Source organism: Cotesia typhae, unplaced genomic scaffold (assembly GCF_013202065.1).
Source record: "Cotesia typhae breed Kobodo isofemale line unplaced genomic scaffold, CoteBio_Ctyphae contig_9, whole genome shotgun sequence".
In the NCBI taxonomy this organism is placed as follows: domain Eukaryota; kingdom Metazoa; phylum Arthropoda; class Insecta; order Hymenoptera; family Braconidae; genus Cotesia; species Cotesia typhae.
The window spans coordinates 300,856-321,802 of NW_027423770.1; the positions used below are offsets into that span (position 1 = coordinate 300,856).

Consider the following 20,947-nt stretch of genomic DNA (forward strand, 5'->3'; position numbering starts at 1 on the left):
TTGTCGAAGAGCACAATATCAGGTTTGTTGTGGTCAATCCGCCGGGTTGTTGCGAATGGTATGTTCCAATAAATTTTGGAACTGTAATTCTCAACAACCTGCGGAATATCTCCTGGCAGATAAGGCAGCACTGGTGTCTCATCGATACCGTAGCTATATCTGAGATGATAATAGAATATTCGCAGGGCAGCATTGTGACGCTGTATGTAGGCACCTCTTGCCAGCACAGGACATGCCGACAAAAGGTGCATCAGCGTCTCTGGATGTTGTTTACACGTCCGACAGGACGTGTCCGGAAGCTGCGCCTGGAGCACCTTGCTACGGTATTCGAGAGTGTTATTGTTATTATTATTATTATTATTATTATTATTATTATTATTATTATTTGCTAAAACATTTTTTTTTGACGTGATAACGTCTTATAAATTGATGAACACCGCCAGCACTCACGAAAAAGTATCGCGTTCCGCTTGAGTCTGTGAGTGCAAGCAAGAGCGTGTGACAAAAAATAGAGAAGCATGATCAAACAGACGGTAGAAAGAACCAAGCTTGTGACACATATATATATCTCTCTCTTCTCGTGTAACGTTAGAGCTAACAGTTGAAATATTGTTCTATAACTAGTTGCTCATGATTATATTTAAACAAATTATTCGAATTCAATTTTCAAAAACTGTAAATTATATATTCTAAACAAAATTTTCAAAGTCGACACAGGTGTTCGATCGTAATAGCTTCCGCGCTTTCAGACCTTGACGTTAGACGCCAATTTATAATGTCTTGAGAATTCGGATGAGGAACAGATTTCGAACTCTGAATTTAGTTTCCTCTGAACTCAGATTCCTTGCCCTGAAAAAAGTTTTAAAAGAGGCACAAAAAGTTTAATAACTCCAAAACTGGTAGCAGCTTTAGATCGATGCCAATTAAGCATAAGGGACTCAGTTTATATTCTCCATGCGGTTGTAGAAGCGCTTGGTCTGAACAGCGATGATTTCCCTATAAACAAATCCTCGATTCAGCGAGTTCGTACTCAAGCGAGAAAATCCAGGGCAGAAGCAATAAAAACTGACTTCCAGAATAATTTGCCTGACGTAGTCACAATTCATTGGGATGGAAAACTATTACCTGGATTGGATGTACGAAGTTCAAAAGAAGAACGCTTGCCAATTATTGCTTCATTTGACGATAGAGAACAGCTTCTTGCAGTACCGAAATTAGAGAGTTTTTCTGGAAAACATCAAGCTAAAGCCATTTCAACTGCTCTCTTTGACTGGACCCTCCATGACAAAGTACAGATAATGTGCTGAGATACAACAGCTTCCAATACTGGCCGCTTCAGTGGAGCTTGTGCTATTTTGGAGCAGACTTTAGAAAGGAAATTGCTGCTTTTTGCTTGTCGTCATCATATTTATGAGTTGGTCCTTAAAGCTGTTTTCGAAACAAAGGTAAAACATATTACAAGTAGCCTAGATATTCCAATTTTCAAAAAGTTAAGAGATAATTGGAAAAATATTAACACTGATAACATTGAGTCACCTCTAAATTTCGTTGAAGCACATATTGCTAAGACAAACATTACATCTTTGTTAACTTTTTATAAGACTGAACTGGAAAAATCTTTTGTTAGAGACGATTACCGCGAATTGGTTGAACTATGCGTTGTGTTCTTAGGAGGAGACACAGAGAATAAACTAAAACTCAGGCCCCCCGGAGCTTTGCATCAAGCGCGATGGATGGCGAGAGCAATCTATTCTATAAAAATATGTTTGCTTCAATCGCAACTTAAAATTACTGCAAAGGACAAAAATGCTCTACAAGATGTTTGTTTATTTATCGTCACCTTGTATACCAAACCTTGGCTCGGATGTACAATGGCAGTTAAAGCACCTAACCAAGACTTGTCCTTTTTGAAAGCTCTAAAAGAATATGAAAAAGTAGACGCGACAAGTTCCAAGGCATCCATAAGCAAGTTTATTCATCATTTATGGTATTTGTGTGAAGAAACAGTCATGTTATCACTCTTTGATGAAGAAGTTGATACCAAAACCAAGACAAAAATGATTAATAATTTAAACAGAGACGAAAGTTCAGATTCCTCTAAACGCTATGTCCCATCGAAGGAAGATATTACGCAAAATTTGTTTGGTAAGTACTTAATATTTTCATGTTTCTTTTTCAAAGTTTTGTGGTTTAGTTTTTGCTTATTTTAATGGTTTTTTCTTTATTTCAGATATGACGCTGGATGATTTTGTGACTCAAAGAAGCAAACGATTTCTATCTCGACTACAGATCGACGACAGTTTTCTTCGGGAAGACGTATCTTCGTGGGGTGACAATCTTGCTTTTTTGGGAGCTAGAAGGCGATTAAGTCGTTTGAAGGTCGTAAATGACACTGCTGAAAGAGCTGTTAAATTAATGCAAGATTTTAATGGTCTTATCACGGCTGAAGAAGAGCAAAAACAGTTTTTGTTGCGTTGTGTTCAGGAACATAGAAATCTGTATCCAGACTGTAAAAAAACTACACTAAAGAGAAGTTACCCTAATTAATTATTATTATAATTTGTATTTAAATAAAAGTTTGTATTGATATTTTTTTAGTTTTACTCATATTTACTTTATTTGTTGCATTTTAATTAGTTTTGGATCAAACCAAAATGTCAGACCAAAACACCGTTTTTTATTAAACTTTAGAGCTCGGTCGGCACGGGTTGCAATCATGCTACAGATATGAAATTTCATATTTAAGTACATTTTAGCATTTATAAAAAAATTGGAGGGTATGCGTTTCGAAATTCTAAAAAAATTTTTTTTTTGCCATATAAGGGACACCTAATATATATATATATATATATATATATATATATATATATATATATATATATATATATATATATATATATATATATATATATATATATATATATATATTTATGGATTTGAAAATTTAAAAGTTATGTTTATAACAAGTTGTGAGAAAATATTTATGTCATATTATTATTGTTGATAAAATTTATGATTTTTGATTAACAATGTATCAATAAGTCTTTTTTTTCTTAATTAGTTATTATTTAGAGTCAGTTTTAACGGCTGTGGTCATATCGCCGACTTTAACTGTTGGGAGTGGTACGTTGGGGTGTATTTGGGTTGTGAAAATCTTAAATCTCCGCGGCGAGGGTCGAATATCAATCAAGATAGTTTCTAAGACCAGCTTGGGATTCGAACTTACGCCTGGCCGATGAGCCAGTCCGAGTGCTCTATAGGCCTTGCGTCTTAGACCACTCTGCTTACATCACTGGTTAAGTCGTTTATATGTTTAAATAATTTTTGAATATTTAACAATTTTTTTTAATTTTTTAAATACAAAATAATAATAATTCTATGATAGCAATAATTTTATTCAATTCAGAAGAGTATGCAATTTTTCATCAATATTTCTTTGTCGTAAGACTATCGTCTATAAACCGACTTTACAGACGACCAATTTTAAAAATTTTTTTTTTTAAATATTTGTTTTTTTTTAAATATTTTTTTTAAAAATATTGATAATTTCTCTTGTTTTAATTCAAGAATTAGTTAAAACATATTGATAAAGTTGAGGAAGGATGTATAAGTAAGGGCTCGAAATCATAGTTTTTTTTTGTTGAAATTGTTTGTTATTGTAAATTTCAGATTTTATTACTAATTTGAGACCCCAAAAATGTTGGCATGGAACTATAAAAATTGCGAATTTCCCTTGATTGCTCCTAATTGCTCAGCAATTGCTCAATTAAAATCCGCAATTGCTCAACATATTGATTAATTGTTTAATTAGTTATAAACAATTAAAAATACAAAACTTTTTTTTCATATTTACGCATAAACCACTCAACTTTTCTTATAAATCTTCTCTTTATAAAATTGCTCACTATTTGCTCATCTTATTTTTGTGCAGAGTTTTAGTAAATATCTTTTATTTATTTTTAATTAGTTAAAACTAATTATTAAATTTCAAAATGTTGATGTACTGCTAGGTAAGATAATATATAAGAAGGTATTCCAATCCTGCAAAGCATGATGGGAAATGTGTCAAGCGGTCGCGCCACCACGAGTGTGTCAGGCACACTAACTGGCAACTTAAGTACTTTCATGCTAACTCCAATAATAATGAAATATTATTTTTAATAATAAATCAACGTTTAAAAAAATTATTTCCACCCTCCAATAACAATAATAAATGATAATAATTAATTAGAAACTGTTAATTTAGTTTTTTTTTGTGTCCTCAATTTCTCCGGTTAAACCGGCTTCTCTTAAATGCGGCTTATCATTTACCTTTGATTCCATTCTAAGTGCTCATTTAGTAGCACGAATGATTTTTGCTTGCCAAAAGTTCCATGCCAACTTTTTTGGGGTTTGAGATAATTTGAGTAAATTATTTTCTTTTTGATGATAGTGTAGGTAAAGAAGATTACTTTCTGCAACTTCTGATAGTTTTGTAAAGATATCAGCATGAGCGTTGAAGTACTTAACAGTCTTAGCGGGGCAAAAAATTTGAAATTTTGTTACAATTATAGCGATGTTGTATTTCAAACTAAACTTAGTTGGTACCGTTTTTAGATGGTTAATCCCGTAGATTTTACCCTATTCCAAATCGTAGATCTTCTTCGTAGGTAGATATCTTGATGAAAAGTTGACTTTGTTAAGTTCTTGTAGATCCATTTTTATAGGTCAAAAGTAGTTCCTGATGAATATTTGATTAAAATAAGCTTCCACAGCTCGGTTCATAGTGTTCAAGTTCAAGAACAGAAATGGAATGATGATCTCGCAGTTGTAAGCTGACTTTATATCGTTTATTCCCCACCGCAATACACGATAAAAAGTCGAAGTAAATTGTACAGTAAGGATTGCGTCAGTAAAATGAGGTCATCAAACTAGTTATAAAATGGTGGAGGTAAAATGTAGCTGATGGCTAAAAAGCAGTGAAAGGGTTGTAGATATGGTTAAAATTGCGGCTACCAGATGGCAGACTAAAAAGGGTGATGTGGTCGCGGCAAATGGCGGCTACATCGTCAAATAAGGGTGAGAAAATGGTGGAAATAAAAATTCAAAAGATGGTGGGAAAATCGAGGAAATGAAAATCCAAAATAGTTGATAAAAAAGGGCTGAAAATATAGTCGACAATTTAGCATGGACACAAACTACTCGGTCGGGAATACAGATTCCTACCTAATCGATATCCAGAATCCCCTCTGCTATACTACTTATTTGGATCAAAAGAAGCCAAAGCAGTTTTTTCTTCAGTTAAATACCACCGATTGTATTTGAATTTGTGCAATACTGCCTCAGACATTTTCTTATCAATCGTCTTGTATTGATACACAATCTTGATATAATTCAAATCTTGGTATGGAGTTGATGCTGCAAGAGGTGCTACAAACCAAAATGATACTTAAATAAATATTACGCTGATAAAAAATTTAACTTGATTCAAAAGGGAGAATTTTAAACCAAAAACACTATTTTGAAGAAAGCGAATTTCTTGAGTCAAGAGGATAAATTCTTTAGTCAAGACATAATTTTTGGTTCGAAAAAATTTTCTTGATTTAAGAATTTTTCTTCTTGACTCGAAAGTGTTTCTTTCTTCAAAATGGTATTCTTGGTTCAAAATTCTTGATCTTGAGTCGAATTTAATTTCTTGCCCGGGTATGAATAAAAAAATGTCAAAAAGATTTTGTTGCGTTTCAAGATCCAACTTAAAAATGTCTCAAAAAATATATATTTTCAGCGAATAAATTGCTTTTGATGTCTATCGTACATGGTGAAACGCACCTGGGTTGTAAAATTAGATTTCATCGGCACTCTAATAAGGCGACTAAAAATTGCTTTACAAATAAATGTGAATAGGGACAGAAAAAAAAAATACAAATAACCAGAAATATTATTAAGAATGTATTCGATACATCAGATATCGTTAGCGTAACAGTAAGCAGTAACTGTTAATTTTTTTAATGAAATTTTTGGAACATATGAGGTACCCGCGGATAATAAGGCCTGTCGGGTATTAAGGCCCAAGTGATAGAAATGTTATTTGAAATAACCACTTCCGCTAAAGATTTCTCTAGTAGAAGCGTCTAGCATAGAAATGTCGCTACAAGTTTATAGAGTCCCGATACAATGTTTTTTGTCTTCTATATTTCATCATCCGTCATATGCTAAAGTAGCGCAGAAGAATTCCTAAAAAACGATTTGAGTAAATGGTAAACATTTTTTATGATTTTATATTTAATAATTTAAAATCATTGTTCTAAGTTTTATCAATATCTTAAAAACTCTTGTTGCTCAATTAAAGTGATGATTGATCTTTAATTCCAATTTTGTCAATTATAATATAACTATTTCCTTCCTTCAAACTTGGGTAGGTTTTCTTACAAATAAAATTATTTATTGGTCTTGAAAAAGACCGATTGGTTAAGACTACGTAGTAGTCTTGAGATAACTTATTAGTCACACGCTCTTAAATAAGAGAAAATGAATATTGAGCTCTGAAAAGAACTTTTTGAATTTTAGCTCTTAAAAGAGCTGATTTAATGATACTCGAACGTAGCTGAGATTGAGATGACTGGATAAAGACGTTCGATTGAAGATAGACAAGCTTTGCACGCTTGCTATCCTAAATACTGTACTGTTGATGTAAGCCTTGCTCGCTTACTGTAGACTGTTGGCGTATTTCCTTCTTCTTCTTCTTCTTCTTCTTCTTCTTCTTCTTCTTCCTCGCTTGATGGTTTAAAGTGGACTGTCGTATAGCTCTCCTCGCTACCTCCTTTTAAACAGTTTGTTGATTTGAGAGGGGATTAGAGTCTGTCAATTCACTGGCCCGGCAGCTCCGATGGACTGAGTGGGAGTTTCGAAGGTAGCGGCCCAATAACAATTTAGAATAATTTCCCACTATAATTGGAATAATTTTCCACTAGCTCTCTAGTTAAGGTCCGTGCTTTTGTTAGTACCATGACTAACTCTCTAGTCGTGGTCCATGCGATTTTTGATGCCAAATGATGATTTTGGCTTTTTTCAACATTCTCCCCCCCCAAATTCTGCAGGAATGCAGAATTTCAATCAGACGACTCTTGGTGAGGAGCTAGTGGGAGAAGAGCTAACTTGACAATTGGTCGAGTAAGAATTGATGTAGCGGTCTTGAGAGTGACTACTCGAGTAAGTCCATCTTTCCCAGGGTGAAGTTGGATTACTTTCGCGAGAGGCCATATTGAAGGAGGAAATCTTTCATCTGTTATTAAAACTAAAGACCCTAGTTTGATATTGTCTTGTTGGTTGCGCCACTTTGAGATGGACTGATGTGCAGATAAGCATTCTGCTGACCATCTGTTCCAGAATTGTTGGAATCGTTCCTGTATCCTTTGAAATTGAAATAATCTTGATTCGTTGACGGAAGTTAGAGATGGTTCAGGTATGGAGTTGAGCGCAGCTCCTCGAATGAAATGGCCTGGAGTTAGGGCTGAGAGATCTTCTGGATCATCTGATAAGGCACTGAGAGGTCTTGAGTTTAGTAGTGCTTCAACTTGTGCTAGGAGAGTAGAAAAATCTTCAAATGTGAAGCTGGTTTCTGATATTGACGATTGGAGATGACGTTTGACAGATTTCACTGCAGCTTCCCATTTTCCTCCCATGTGAGGTGCTCCTGGGGGATTAAATTTCCAATTTGTGCCATCATTAGTGAGTAGACGTTGAAGCTCTTTTGATTCTGAGGTAGCCTTGGAGAAGAGACGTTTCAATTCATTGTCAGCTCCTTTGAAATTAGTTCCACAATCACTATGTAGTGTTTTGCAGATTCCTCGTCGGCTAGAAAATCTTCGAAATGCCTTCAAGAAGGCTTCAGTTGAGTAGTCTGAGACTGCTTCAAGATGAATTGCTGACGTTGAGAAACAGACGAAGACTGCTATCCACCCTTTAAATTTCCTTGCACCTCTTCCTTGAAATGTCTTCAATGTGATTGGTCCAGCGTAATCAACTCCAGTTGTTTCAAAAACTAATGATGGAGTTACTCGAGATAACGGTAGAGGAGCCATGAGTTGTGTTCGGACTGCTCGGATTCGGGCACAGACTAAACAGTGTTGGATAAAAGACTTGATTGGAGCTCTTCCTCCTAATATCCAACATTGACGTCGTAGGTACATTAGTGTAAGTTGAGTTCCACCGTGGAAGGTCCGGGCATGAGCATCTGCGATGAGAAGTTCAGAAAGTTTACATTGTAACAGGGTAAATTACCCTAAATCGATAAGTCGCCAGAGATCGATAATTAGTCGACTCAGCACTGGTGCGCCCCGATCTTCGGGGTCTTCCGTTTAGTAATTAAGAAGGGGGGGGGGGTGGATTGGGTAAGTGCTCGGGAGTCGGAGAGTGACAAAATCAGAAGAGGTTTGATAGTCAGCCGCACCGGTCACTACTCAACGAAGCAGCAGGTAATTATTTTTTCGCACGTGAATTTTCGGAACGCTGCGATGATTTTTTAAGATTGTCTTTCCAATCTTTTAGACAAGATTTCTAACGTTAGTTCTGTTGCAGGAAAAACTGAACTTAGAGTGAGGACAATTCCCCGGAGTGAAAAAGAATCTAACAACCGGTACCTGGAGGACTCACCACGGTAGACAGACATCGTGGACGTAGTAAGACAATTACCCAGGTACATTATTTCATTCCGTGGGTGGAAAATAGACCGCGGTTTGTACTCGGTCTATCATTCCTCTTCTTTTCTTAAATTTTATTCAATAAATAAATCGTGGAACATTTGCTAGTTTTTGGATTGAGTGATTTTCATGGGGGTTTATACCCGAGGATCGCTCGATCGACCTTGCGGGGGAAATTTTTAATATCTAAAAGTTTTCAATCAATTAACTAACATCTAAGAAAATTCATTTAATTAATTTTTCAATAATTAACTGAGTAAAATTGATTAACTTTTGTCATTGAGAAAAATAGATAAAATTTTTTGTTCGCGAAATTTTCGTCAAGCGTCAGTTTTGTGTCGTATAAATTCCAATACCCAAGGTCAAGCAAGACTTGACTAGCGAATGTTCTAGCAAATGAATTTGACTATTTCGACTCGTGTCGAATTTTTATAATATATAAGACGAGTAGAACGCTAGTGATAATGTTTTATATTAAGAATTAATTATTAAGAATTCTATATTGAGAATTAATTATCGAGGATAATATAGAGTGGAAAATTATTAAGAATATTATATTAGGAATTATTTATTGAGAATATTATATTATAAGATTATTCCGTCAAGTGTGAATTTAATAATTTTGGGATTAAGTCCGTGAATTAATTAAATTAATTTTACTCTAATTTGATAATTATCGGCGTGGACCTTAAGTCCTAGGAATTAGTTAATTGAGTCAAAAATTGTCACAGTAAAAACTTAGTCAGAATTAATTAATTAAATTTGTGTTAATAATTTTGAAGTGATGTAAAAATTATATTGTGATTAATTTATTTAGTTATCAAAAGTTCATTCAAGGCATTAAGACCTTTTGTTCTAAATAAGTATTGTTATATTCTTAAGACCATGACAATAAGTTACTGAAGAATTTTAATCCATCTAAAATTTTAACGGAATTAAAATTAACAATTGGAATTTGAGAATGGTAATAGTTAGTTAGAAATTGGTTGTAAATTGAATATTGTTTGCCGTTTTATTAATTTACTAATGATTGAATAATTTAATTTAAATATTTTATCTAAAATTTAATTACATTCGATTTATTAAAAATTAAATTGTAAAATCAATTAAGCGAAGTGTGGGTTATGTGTGTGAAGAATTGAACGGGTTATGCGTGATAGAGAGTGTTAATAGTGTTAAGTTCGGTAGTCCTGTGGACTTAATATTAAGTTGTAAAGTGTGTAAAGTTAGTTAGTTTTGGTCGTCCGGTGGACGTTAAATTTTAAGTTTAGTTCTAAGACAGGTGTGGGAGACCGTTTGTTCGAAAAAGCCCAATTAGTTCTAAGACAGGTGTGGGAGACCGTTTGTTCGAAAAAGCCCGTCTAGTCATCGTATCGTCAATTGGAGGTTCGTTTGTAAATATCGTTTATTTCGCAGTTATTCTCCGCTTCGTTAGATTATAAGTGTGTGTGAGCGCTTAAATTTGTTAAGTTTGTTAAATTTTTATTGTTAATAAAACTGATCAGATTGTTAATTGAATTTTTATTATTTAACAGCACCTTCCTCCACTCTCTCTACCCTAAGATAAGTTTTCTCAGCTCTGGACCAGTTCCAGGAACCGTGATTAATAATCCTGGTGGCGCTCTGATAATTTTTATTGTTGTTAGTTTTGTTAGTTAATTTTAAAATTGATTAGGGGCTAACCTGAGCAGGTAAAACTGTTACATTGGCGCCCAACTTCTTAAAAACCCCATAGAGAGAGAATGGAAGTTGTTGAGTAATAAATTTTTGATTAATTAATTAGAAACATATTATTCAATCATTGGAAAAATTATTTTTTTTATTACTCGGAAAATTTTTTTTTAACTTAGAAAAGTGCGTTACTGAGTGTCGAAAAATTTTCTTTCTTCTAATTTTCCTTGAAATTCAAATTTTAACATTAATTTAATTCTTAAAAAAAAAAAAAAAAAAAAAAACTCATTATCATTCAGCTAAACCCAGTAGCTTGTGGTAGTTTTCTTTTTTTTCTACAATTCACAGCTATCTTGGGTACCAAAGAAAATCATCATAATAGTCAAACCCGGTAGTCGAATTAAGTCGAAGTATTTTTCTTTCAATAAGGATTAAAATACTTATCGATTTTGACTACCTCGGGTAACTTTACTTCTCATTTTTGAGGAATTTACTTGAGAAAATTCGACAATTGCTTTTGAAAAGAATCTTAATCCTATTCAATTTAAAATTAGCAAAAATTCTTTTCTTTCATAGAGAATTATAATAAAATATTAATTGACAAAATTTATAAAATCTTTTTTCTTTCGAACAAATTCTTTTGGTTTTAGAAATTTATTTCAATGTAAAATTTTCTTTTATTGTCTAAATTAAAATTTGACAATTGTATTACAACATCGTAAAGTACTTTTCAAAAGAAATTTTGACATATAATCCTCAAAAGAATTTTTATCCTATTTAAATTAAATTTATCAATAGTTTCTTTTCCTTCATAGAGAAAATAATTAGTTATATCTTATTTGGAAAAATTATAAAACTTTTTTCTTCTGAAAAATTCCTTTAGTTTTGGAATTTATCGCAAAAAAAAAAAAAAAAAAAAAAAAATTTCTTTTATCAAATATTTTATTTTACTTTCTTTAAATTATAATAGAATTAATATTGGATATTTCAATTACAAGTTTATTGTCATGTTTCAACAGTGAAACTATTCAGATTCGAGGAATATTTTGTAAATTTGGACACAATGATACGTCAAGGTGGACCGGGGACCAGGTCTCAATGACTCGAAGAGCCAGAAGAAGAGGCTCGACGACTTTCCTTCGGTAGAGGCCGGGGTAGAACATCACCGACTATTACTAATAGACCAGGATCCAACGTAGATCAGAGACCCTTGGGGGAGTCAGCTCAAGTACCCGGGTCAGGCGTCATGCCTGCGCCCATGGGTGAGTCGACTCATTTAAACCCGGGTTATAGACAACATGGATCCGCGGGAGTAATATCTTCGGTCCAAAACAAACAACGTATATCAATAGGCGAGACTCCAGGTACGAGTGGGACTGCGTTGTTCCCTGGAAATCAAAACATGGCCAGAATCAGCGATGTAATTGGAGGGAATACGATTACACCAGCTCCAGCAGGTTCGTCAAACTCTTCATTACATTTCGGAGAGGTTGCTGATACCATGAACGGAATAATTGACGACATGGACCGTGAGCTCTCCTGGATACAACACAGACTCCGAGATGATCCTACAACCAATCAAGCACCTCGAACACGACTTCTAGGAGTCGATGAAGCAATAAGAGAACGAGAGACACGGGAACAGGCATTAAGAGACCAGTTGCGACAAGAACAAATTCAACGAGAACGTCTCGAACGCCTGCATCAACAACAAGAGCAGGAAATTCGTCAACTTCGTGAACGTGAACGACTGGCTCGTGAGATTTACTCAGGGACAGCGCATCTTGGAGGAAATTCGAGTTCTCCTTTATACCAACAGATAAATAATCAAGAGACTCGACCAATCGGCTTGACTTCTCGCCCATTGATCAACATAGTAAACCGACAGAATTATCAAACAACTAATGTCGGACAACAAGATTGTTACCGGGGTTTCACACCAGGTAACACTTACATACCACAGGCTAATTATCCTGGGAATTGTCCCGATAATTATACACGTAGATTGCCTGGAGGTGACTTCAACGGGTTGAACACTAACATTAGGCCTGGACACATTTCCTATAGCCGCTGGAAGGAAATCAAGGACAGCATACAGATGTCCGGCATTTCCTTTCCTCAAAAAGACACAACAGCTAACGATTTCGTGAATGCATTGGAGGCTAGAGCGAGACGAGAGGATTGGAGTGAACCAGAGTTAATGAAGGTGATCAGTTACACCCTGAAGGGAGCAGCAGCTCGTTGGGTGGACACGAACTATTACAGATGGCAAAATTTCGCCCAATTCAAGCAGGAGTTCTGAAAAGCTTTCGGGAGCCCTGTTACCGACCATCAAATGATCCTGGACATAAGTGAGATGAGGATGAGTCCTGGGGATAATGCCACGGAGTTCGTGCTCAATGTCCAACAAAAATATCAATCGATGGAGATTCCTCCACCAGTCCAGGAACAGGTGAACTGTATCCGTAACCACCTAACAGACGAGCTGAGACTCATGGTCTTCTCCAGACAAGTAACAACATATGAAGACCTTCTCAACGTATTACACGAGGCAGCCAGGTGTACCAAAGACTCGAGTAGCAAGAACCAGTCTAATTCCCAATCTAAGAACACGGATAAACCTCGTTTTGGAGCTATTCAACTTCCTAACGAGGATATAGAGTTTGTTGAGGAAATGGTGGAACTCCCCGAATTCAATAATATGCAATTAAATTCAGGGGAATACGACAACCGTTATGGAGTCATCAGACGTCCGAATAACCAGTTTCCAGCCACCAAGCAATATTATCGTTCGAGGTTTTATCCATCACAGCCAACGAATACTACTCAACTAGAAAACCAACAATTGCCTGTACGGAATATGCGAACTGAAACCCCTAATACCATCCCATCAGGACAATATGGAACTCTTCAACAACCAGGACTACAATTTTCGAATGCACCTATACAAGACCTGGGCCAAATGTATAACTTAAAATACATCAGAGGACCGAGCCCCTGTTTCAACTGCGGCACACCAGGTCATACATTCGAAGTCTGCCCGGGTCCAAGAAGAGAAGTTTGTAATTTCTGCTACAAAACAGGTCATACCAGGGAGAACTGTCCCTTATCAGCTCTCTGGAATAACCAACCTGGATCAGCAGCAACTAATACTGAATCTCCTGCTGAGAAGGTCGTTCAATCAATTCAAAAAAATGCTTAGAGGTAACACGTAAGTTTCCCACGTGTTTACCAGAACAAATTGAAAACCAGGGAAACAATAATTTCACTGTATTAAACGAAACCAATCTAGATTCATACCCGGGAAAAGACGTGGGATTGAAACCAGTCTCTTCTCGAGGGCCCGATGAGGTAGACAGTGACAATGTCATTGATTCTGTTGCTGAATTTGATATACAATATAAGCCAATAACTAAACCACTCTGTGAAGAGGAGGTATTAAGAGCAATTACCTTATTAGAGGATCCCTTAGCGGTTCCTCCTGATGTAGTAATAAAACCCTGTATATCCTTGGCTGAACAAAACTCCGAGAATAATTCAGCAGCAGAAGAAATCTCTGATTCGGAGTGGGAAGACGAAGTTGAGACTCTATGTGAACCAGCAACAACACCAGCTGTCTTGGTACCTTCTCAAGCTTCATTTATACCTCGAGTACTTCAAGGCAAACCTCTCTCTGCGTCTTTTATTCACAGACTGGCTAGTAGACGAATTTTCAAACCTGGAAATGGGTCACCACCTGAAAAAACGTCACGTATCCCGACCTCGGTGTGGATATTTGGAGTAAAACTCCAAGGAATTCTGGACACAGGCAGTGAGAGGTCGTATATAAATGAAAAGGTGTACCAAGATATCAAACATCTAGCTGCTGGTGAGCTTCAAGACGATCAAACTAAGAAAGGAGTGCTTCTTGCTAATCTCTCTACTTGCAAAAGTAAGGGTGGAGCCCCTTTCATAATTCAGATCGGATCTGTTGCTGGAGAACAGTATTTGAGCGTTTTACCCGACCTAGGTTATTCCTTGGTCTTGGGGATGGACTTCGCGACAAAATTTGAGGTGCAGATCGACTACAAGAACTGTACATGGAAATTCACTGATTCTCTGGAGGTTTTTCTTTTCCAACCTATCAACTGTCACGAAAAGTCAGCACCTTTGTGTGCTATGTCAGAACTCCAAGAGGAGGAAATGGAAAAATTCTTGAAAATTGAGTTAAAAAAATTTGATGAAGTGTCAAACCTGGGGGCGACAAAAATTATTCAACATAAAATTCTTTTGAAACCCGGAACACAACCTGTGCGAATAAAACCATATCGCAGAAGCCCAGTTGTGAATGAAGAGCTGAATAAACAGATCGATGAGCTGTTAGAGAAGAAGTTCATCCGCCCGAGCTGCAGTGTCTGGTCATGTTCACCATTGATGGTTTCGAAACCAAACAACAAGTGGAGATTTTGTATCGACTATCGTCCACTCAACAAAGTCACGATTCCATCAGCTCATCCATTGCCGAACATGCTCAGAATTCTGAGTGCTCTTCATGGAGCCACCTTTATTTCAACAATGGACTTACGTGAAGCATTTCATCAAATTTTAATGTCTCCAGACTCAGTTCCACTGACAGCCTTCTCTGTAGAGGGAAGAGGCCAATTCGAATGGTTAAGAATGCGATACGGACTAGTAGGAGCTCCCAGTACCTTTCAAAAAGCCATGGATCATGTGAAAACAAGATTCTGTGAACTTTTGGTCCAGAGGGAGCTGCCTCTCAAGTGGGCTGAACAGGTTTTCGCTTATCTCGATGATTGGATTGCGATAAGTGAAACATTTGAAGAACACTTGAAGGTCTTGGCTCTGCTGTTCGAGGTATTTCGTGAATTTGGCCTCCTCATCAATCCAGAGAAGTGCAAATTCTGCAGAAACGAAGTTAGATTTTTGGGATTCGTGGTCAACGAAACGGGATTATACCCGGATCCTGAAAGGATTGCACCTGTTGTCAATTTCCCTACTTCTACTAACAAGAAACAATTAAGAAGCTTTCTGGGCCTAGTAAACTGGTACCACCGTCATCTCCAGAATGTTGCGAAGGCTCAAGGTCCTTTAAATAAACTAACTGGCGCAAATTCGGAGTGGAAATGGGGTCCAGAAGAAGAAAAATCGTTTCACGAATTAAAACAAGCTCTCGTTGATGCTCAGCCCTTGGCGATTCCAAAACCAGACTGGCCGTATGTATTATACACTGACGCCTGCGATACCGGTCTAGGTGCCTTTCTAGTGCAAAAAGAACCCGGAACGGACAAGGAACATTTAATTATTTGCCTTAGTCGCCAGCTCCGAGGTGCAGAAACTAGATATACGACTACAGAAAAGGAGTGCTTAGCTGTAGTCTGGGCGGTGAGGAAGCTGAGGTGCTATCTAGAAGGTGCTCCATTTACCGTAGTAACAGATCACGCTTCTCTATTATGGCTGCACTCACTTAGAGAACCCAATGGACGCCTGGCAAGATGGGCAGTGGAGTTATTTTCTCACGAAGTTACCATCAAGCATCAACGAGGTACGACGAACGAAGGCCCAGATGCTCTCTCTCGTCTATATGAAGATGATTCTCCCGAAGATTGGATGGAAATAAAGAACAGATTACAAACAGCAAGGTTTGTCAATATCCAGTCTTCCAGTTGGTATGACCTAAAATTCAACAATGTCAGAAAACATCCGAAGAACTTTCCAGACTGGCAAATACGGGAGGATTGTCTTTATTATCGCAGACCCGACCCCCTTAAGGAGATCCTGGGTGACGAAGACGAATGGAAGAAGGTCCTAAGAGACTATGAAGTACCAGAAATACTGAGGAGAAATCACGAAAAACCAGATGCTGGTCATCTAGGTCGTGACAAAATGTACGAGCGTATTAAAATAAAATTCTACTGGCCAGGAATGTCGAAAGACGTTGAAGACTTTGTTCAAGCCTGCGAGACTTGCAAACAGGTCAAGTACAAGCAGAGTACATCAAAAGCTCCATTTCAGACGAGACAACCGATTAAACCCTGGGCAGTGGTGGCAGCGGATGTCACGGGTCCCTTCACACGGTCAAAACTAAGGAATGCATACATTTTTATAGCACAAGACTTGTATACCCGGTTCTCATTATTCTACCCGCTGCGTAAACACACTGGTAGTCTCATACTGGAGTGTCTTAAGCGCTCTTTCTCACTCTGGGGATACCCAATGTTCCTGGTAACAGACAATGGGAAAGAGTTCATAAACTCTCAAGTACAAGAGTACCTGGGGCAAGTTGGAGTAAAGTTTAGCCCGATTGCAGTCTCTCATCCTCAGGCAAATCCAGTGGAGCGCATTAATCGTACTATAAAACCCATGATTAGAGCGTACATTCATAAGGACCAAACAGAATGGGATAGACATATAGGAGAGTTCCAATTGGCCTATAATAGTGCTTTCCACTCATCTCTTAAAATGTCACCCTATTATCTATGCCATGGCCAAGAACCACGTCAAGCGGGTGACATATGCCACCTGGAATTAGAAGACCTGGATTTTAAAAGCCAAGATTGGGCTAAGAGAATACAACGTCTCGATGAGCTCAGGCATAAAATAGAATCCAACATGAGGAAGGAAAATGAACGACAGGAAAAATACCACGGGTTAAATTTTAAGATTCCGGAGGTTTCCGTTGGAGATAGAGTTTATTATCCTAATCATAAGCTTAGTAATAAGACGGCCAGTTATAGCGCGAGTCTCGGAGCTAAGTACTTAGGGCCTGCAATAGTCTCTAAGTTAATTAGTCCGTTGGTCGTAGAGTTAAAAAACGAGAAGGGAAAATTGTTAGGTCAGCATTATATTCCTGATTTAAAACTCCCGAGGCGCAGTAATCGATTAGCTGATAAAAAGCTCTAGTATTAAGGAAAAGTATGTCGTGAAAATTTTTCTAATTAATGATTTTTCCAGGATTATGGAGAGAGATGGAGGAGGAACCAGAAACCAAGGGAAATACCCGAGGCAGGGAGAGACAGCCCAGACCAACATCGGAGGAGTAAGGCCAGGGACCAACTCGGTGGCCGTACAATGTACTATCCCCTCTGGGCTGCCAACAATTCAGCCTTCTACGTCACGGTTATCTGCTTTTTGGAGGCTGGGACCTCAAGTGCCTGGTTCTCACATAGTTCCAGCAACAACTACACCCTCGGTGGCAAGCCCTGTGGGGGTTGCCGTTTCCGAGGCGGGTACTCCAGCCATAGTGGACGCTGGTCCATCGGTTTCAAACCGAGAGGAGTCCGCTGTGACTGGGGGGCGCGCCTCGACGGCGTCAGCTGCCAAACCCTCGGTTTTCCACCGAATGGGGGTTGCTGGAACCAGCAAATTGGAACCAAAATCTGCTGAACCCTCGGTATCTCACCGTGCGGTACCAGTTCAAATTAAACAAAGAGTATCCCAAAGGAGAGTATACACTAGTGAGTCGAAATGGCACGGCTGCACTGAAGGACAGACCCGACTCAACAGGCGTCGTGTTAGGTTTAACCAGATGCTGCGGGATCCCCAGACACCAAGGGCGAAACTGCGGGCTGCGTGGGCAAGGGCATCGACAGTGGCGGAGCGGAAAGAGGATCGAAGGCCCAGACATCTAGAGCTGTTGACGTTTGCAGCTCGAGCTGTTCAGAGGGAGAAGGGATCGGAGACTTCCCCTCCGACAGTTCAAGTTTCCATTCCGCTGGAGTCAATTGGAGCACCAACTCCTGTGCTTCCTCTCGAGCCCCATCCGCCTATGCTTTCTCCTAAGAAGACCAAGGTGTCAGTAATCGCTGTACATACTGTAGCATCTGTTGGGGGGAATGGCGCTATACCCGGACACGCTCCAGATGTGTCCAAGGGTGCTATACCCCGTCCTGAGACGACCTCAGCTAATACGTCGGTTGAGTCTAGAATACCAGTGAAGACCAGAGTCTTCACCAGGTCTAATGTTGCCATGACTCCACCTCGGAGACTGTTTGCTCCATGGAAACCTCCAATATCTCGGTCCAAGCCAGTCCCATCCAAGAAACCAACATCTAGATATGTAGTTGATGTTGAAGCTGCTCCAACCCGAAGCCAATGCGCTGCTGACACTCCGGTAGCAACAACATCAACATCCACGTTCGTGCTTCCTGAGTGTCCACCACATCTTACGCCTGCCTTCGCTGCATATCGCGCCAGCCAATTTAAGGAGGCCATGGAACGAGCGGTCAGGACTGGCAGGATGGAGACTGGCACCCCGCGCGCCGAATTGATGCCGTGGCCGGAGCCAAGTGACGTCCCGGTCCGTCGACGAACGGCGAAGAGGAAGAAGAGGAGGAACAAGAGAGAACTACGAGGCCCGAACTGGAGCGAGATGGAGGTTGGTGGCCAGGGCGAGCCGATATCAGAGGACTCGGGCCTAGAAGACATTGGAATTTTCAACGACCAAGAGACCAGTGACGAAGATGTTCTCCAGCTGGACCTCGATGAAGACCTGTAATTGGGCTAAATAAAAAATTTTTTTGTTTAAGTTAAAATTAAATTACGCTGTTTTAGTTTTGATTCATCAACCCCAAGGAGAAGCTGAGGATCGGGACCCCCCAGTGCTGGTCTGGTGGGGAGGAGTGTAACAGGGTAAATTACCCTAAATCGATAAGTCGCCAGAGATCGATAATTAGTCGACTCAGCACTGGTGCGCCCCGATCTTCGGGGTCTTCCGTTTAGTAATTAAGAAGGGGGGGGGGTGGATTGGGTAAGTGCTCGGGAGTCGGAGAGTGACAAAATCAGAAGAGGTTTGATAGTCAGCCGCACCGGTCACTACTCAACGAAGCAGCAGGTAATTATTTTTTCGCACGTGAATTTTCGGAACGCTGCGATGATTTTTTAAGATTGTCTTTCCAATCTTTTAGACAAGATTTCTAACGTTAGTTCTGTTGCAGGAAAAACTGAACTTAGAGTGAGGACAATTCCCCGGAGTGAAAAAGAATCTAACAACCGGTACCTGGAGGACTCACCACGGTAGACAGACATCGTGGACGTAGTAAGACAATTACCCAGGTACATTATTTCATTCCGTGGGTGGAAAATAGACCGCGGTTTGTACTCGGTCTATCATTCCTCTTCTTTTCTTAAATTTTATTCAATAAATAAATCGTGGAACATTTGCTAGTTTTTGGATTGAGTGATTTTCATGGGGGTTTATACCCGAGGATCGCTCGATCGACCTTGCGGGAGAAATTTTTAATATCTAAAAGTTTTCAATCAATTAACTAACATCTAAGAAAATTCATTTAATTAATTTTTCAATAATTAACTGAGTAAAATTGATTAACTTTTGTCATTGAGAAAAATAGATAAAATTTTTTGTTCGCGAAATTTTCGTCAAGCGTCAGTTTTGTGTCGTATAAATTCCAATACCCAAGGTCAAGCAAGACTTGACTAGCGAATGTTCTAGCAAATGAATTTGACTATTTCGACTCGTGTCGAATTTTTATAATATATAAGACGAGTAGAACGCTAGTGATAATGTTTTATATTAAGAATTAATTATTAAGAATTCTATATTGAGAATTAATTATCGAGGATAATATAGAGTGGAAAATTATTAAGAATATTATATTAGGAATTATTTATTGAGAATATTATATTATAAGATTATTCCGTCAAGTGTGAATTTAATAATTTTGGGATTAAGTCCGTGAATTAATTAAATTAATTTTACTCTAATTTGATAATTATCGGCGTGGACCTTAAGTCCTAGGAATTAGTTAATTGAGTCAAAAATTGTCACAGTAAAAACTTAGTCAGAATTAATTAATTAAATTTGTGTTAATAATTTTGAAGTGATGTAAAAATTATATTGTGATTAATTTATTTAGTTATCAAAAGTTCATTCAAGGCATTAAGACCTTTTGTTCTAAATAAGTATTGTTATATTCTTAAGACCATGACAATAAGTTACTGAAGAATTTTAATCCATCTAAAATTTTAACGGAATTAAAATTAACAATTGGAATTTGAGAATGGTAATAGTTAGTTAGAAATTGGTTGTAAATTGAATATTGTTTGCCGTTTTATTAATTTACTAATGATTGAATAATTTAATTTAAATATTTTATCTAAAATTTAATTACATTCGATTTATTAAAAATTAAATTGTAAAATCAATTAAGCGAAGTGTGGGTTATGTGTGTGAAGAATTGAACGGGTTATGCGTGATAGAGAGTGTTAATAGTGTTAAGTTCGGTAGTCCTGTGGACTTAATATTAAGTTGTAAAGTGTGTAAAGTTAGTTAGTTTTGGTCGTCCGGTGGACGTTAAATTTTAAGTTTAGTTCTAAGACAGGTGTGGGAGACCGTTTGTTCGAAAAAGCCCAATTAGTTCTAAGACAGGTGTGGGAGACCGTTTGTTCGAAAAAGCCCGTCTAGTCATCGTATCGTCAATTGGAGGTTCGTTTGTAAATATCGTTTATTTCGCAGTTATTCTCCGCTTCGTTAGATTATAAGTGTGTGTGAGCGCTTAAATTTGTTAAGTTTGTTAAATTTTTATTGTTAATAAAACTGATCAGATTGTTAATTGAATTTTTATTATTTAACAGCACCTTCC

The 20,947-nt window shown here is 37.8% G+C and overlaps 2 protein-coding genes across 2 annotated transcripts; one reads left to right on the forward strand and one right to left on the reverse strand.

Moving 5' to 3' along the window:
• The first annotated feature begins 518 nt into the window (after positions 1-518).
• LOC141533454 (uncharacterized) lies at positions 519-2,672 on the forward strand. The gene is made up of 4 exons (XM_074252347.1): positions 519-533; positions 840-1,221; positions 1,318-2,145; positions 2,231-2,672. The coding sequence occupies exons 1-4, from the start codon at positions 519-521 to the stop codon at positions 2,545-2,547; spliced, it is 1,542 nt and encodes a 513-aa protein (XP_074108448.1). The 3' UTR covers positions 2,548-2,672.
• Positions 2,673-7,088: 4,416 nt separating this feature from the next.
• On the reverse strand, positions 7,089-8,060 carry LOC141533455 (uncharacterized). The gene has a single exon (XM_074252348.1). The coding sequence runs from the start codon at positions 8,058-8,060 to the stop codon at positions 7,089-7,091; it is 972 nt and encodes a 323-aa protein (XP_074108449.1).
• Between the last annotated feature and the right edge of the window lie 12,887 nt (positions 8,061-20,947).

What these genes read in the sequence shown, in the direction of transcription:
- LOC141533454 (XM_074252347.1), top strand. An exon ending in TGCAGTACCGAAATTAGAGA is followed by an intron (nt 1,222 to 1,317) that starts GTTTTTCTGGAA and finishes GAGATACAACAG; the next exon opens with CTTCCAATACTGGCCGCTTC. An exon ending in TATTACGCAAAATTTGTTTG is followed by an intron (nt 2,146 to 2,230) that starts GTAAGTACTTAA and finishes TCTTTATTTCAG; the next exon opens with ATATGACGCTGGATGATTTT.
- LOC141533455 (XM_074252348.1), bottom strand. Translation starts at nt 8,060, where the DNA reads ATGGCTCCTCTACCGTTATCTCGAGTAACTCCATCATTAGTTTTTGAA.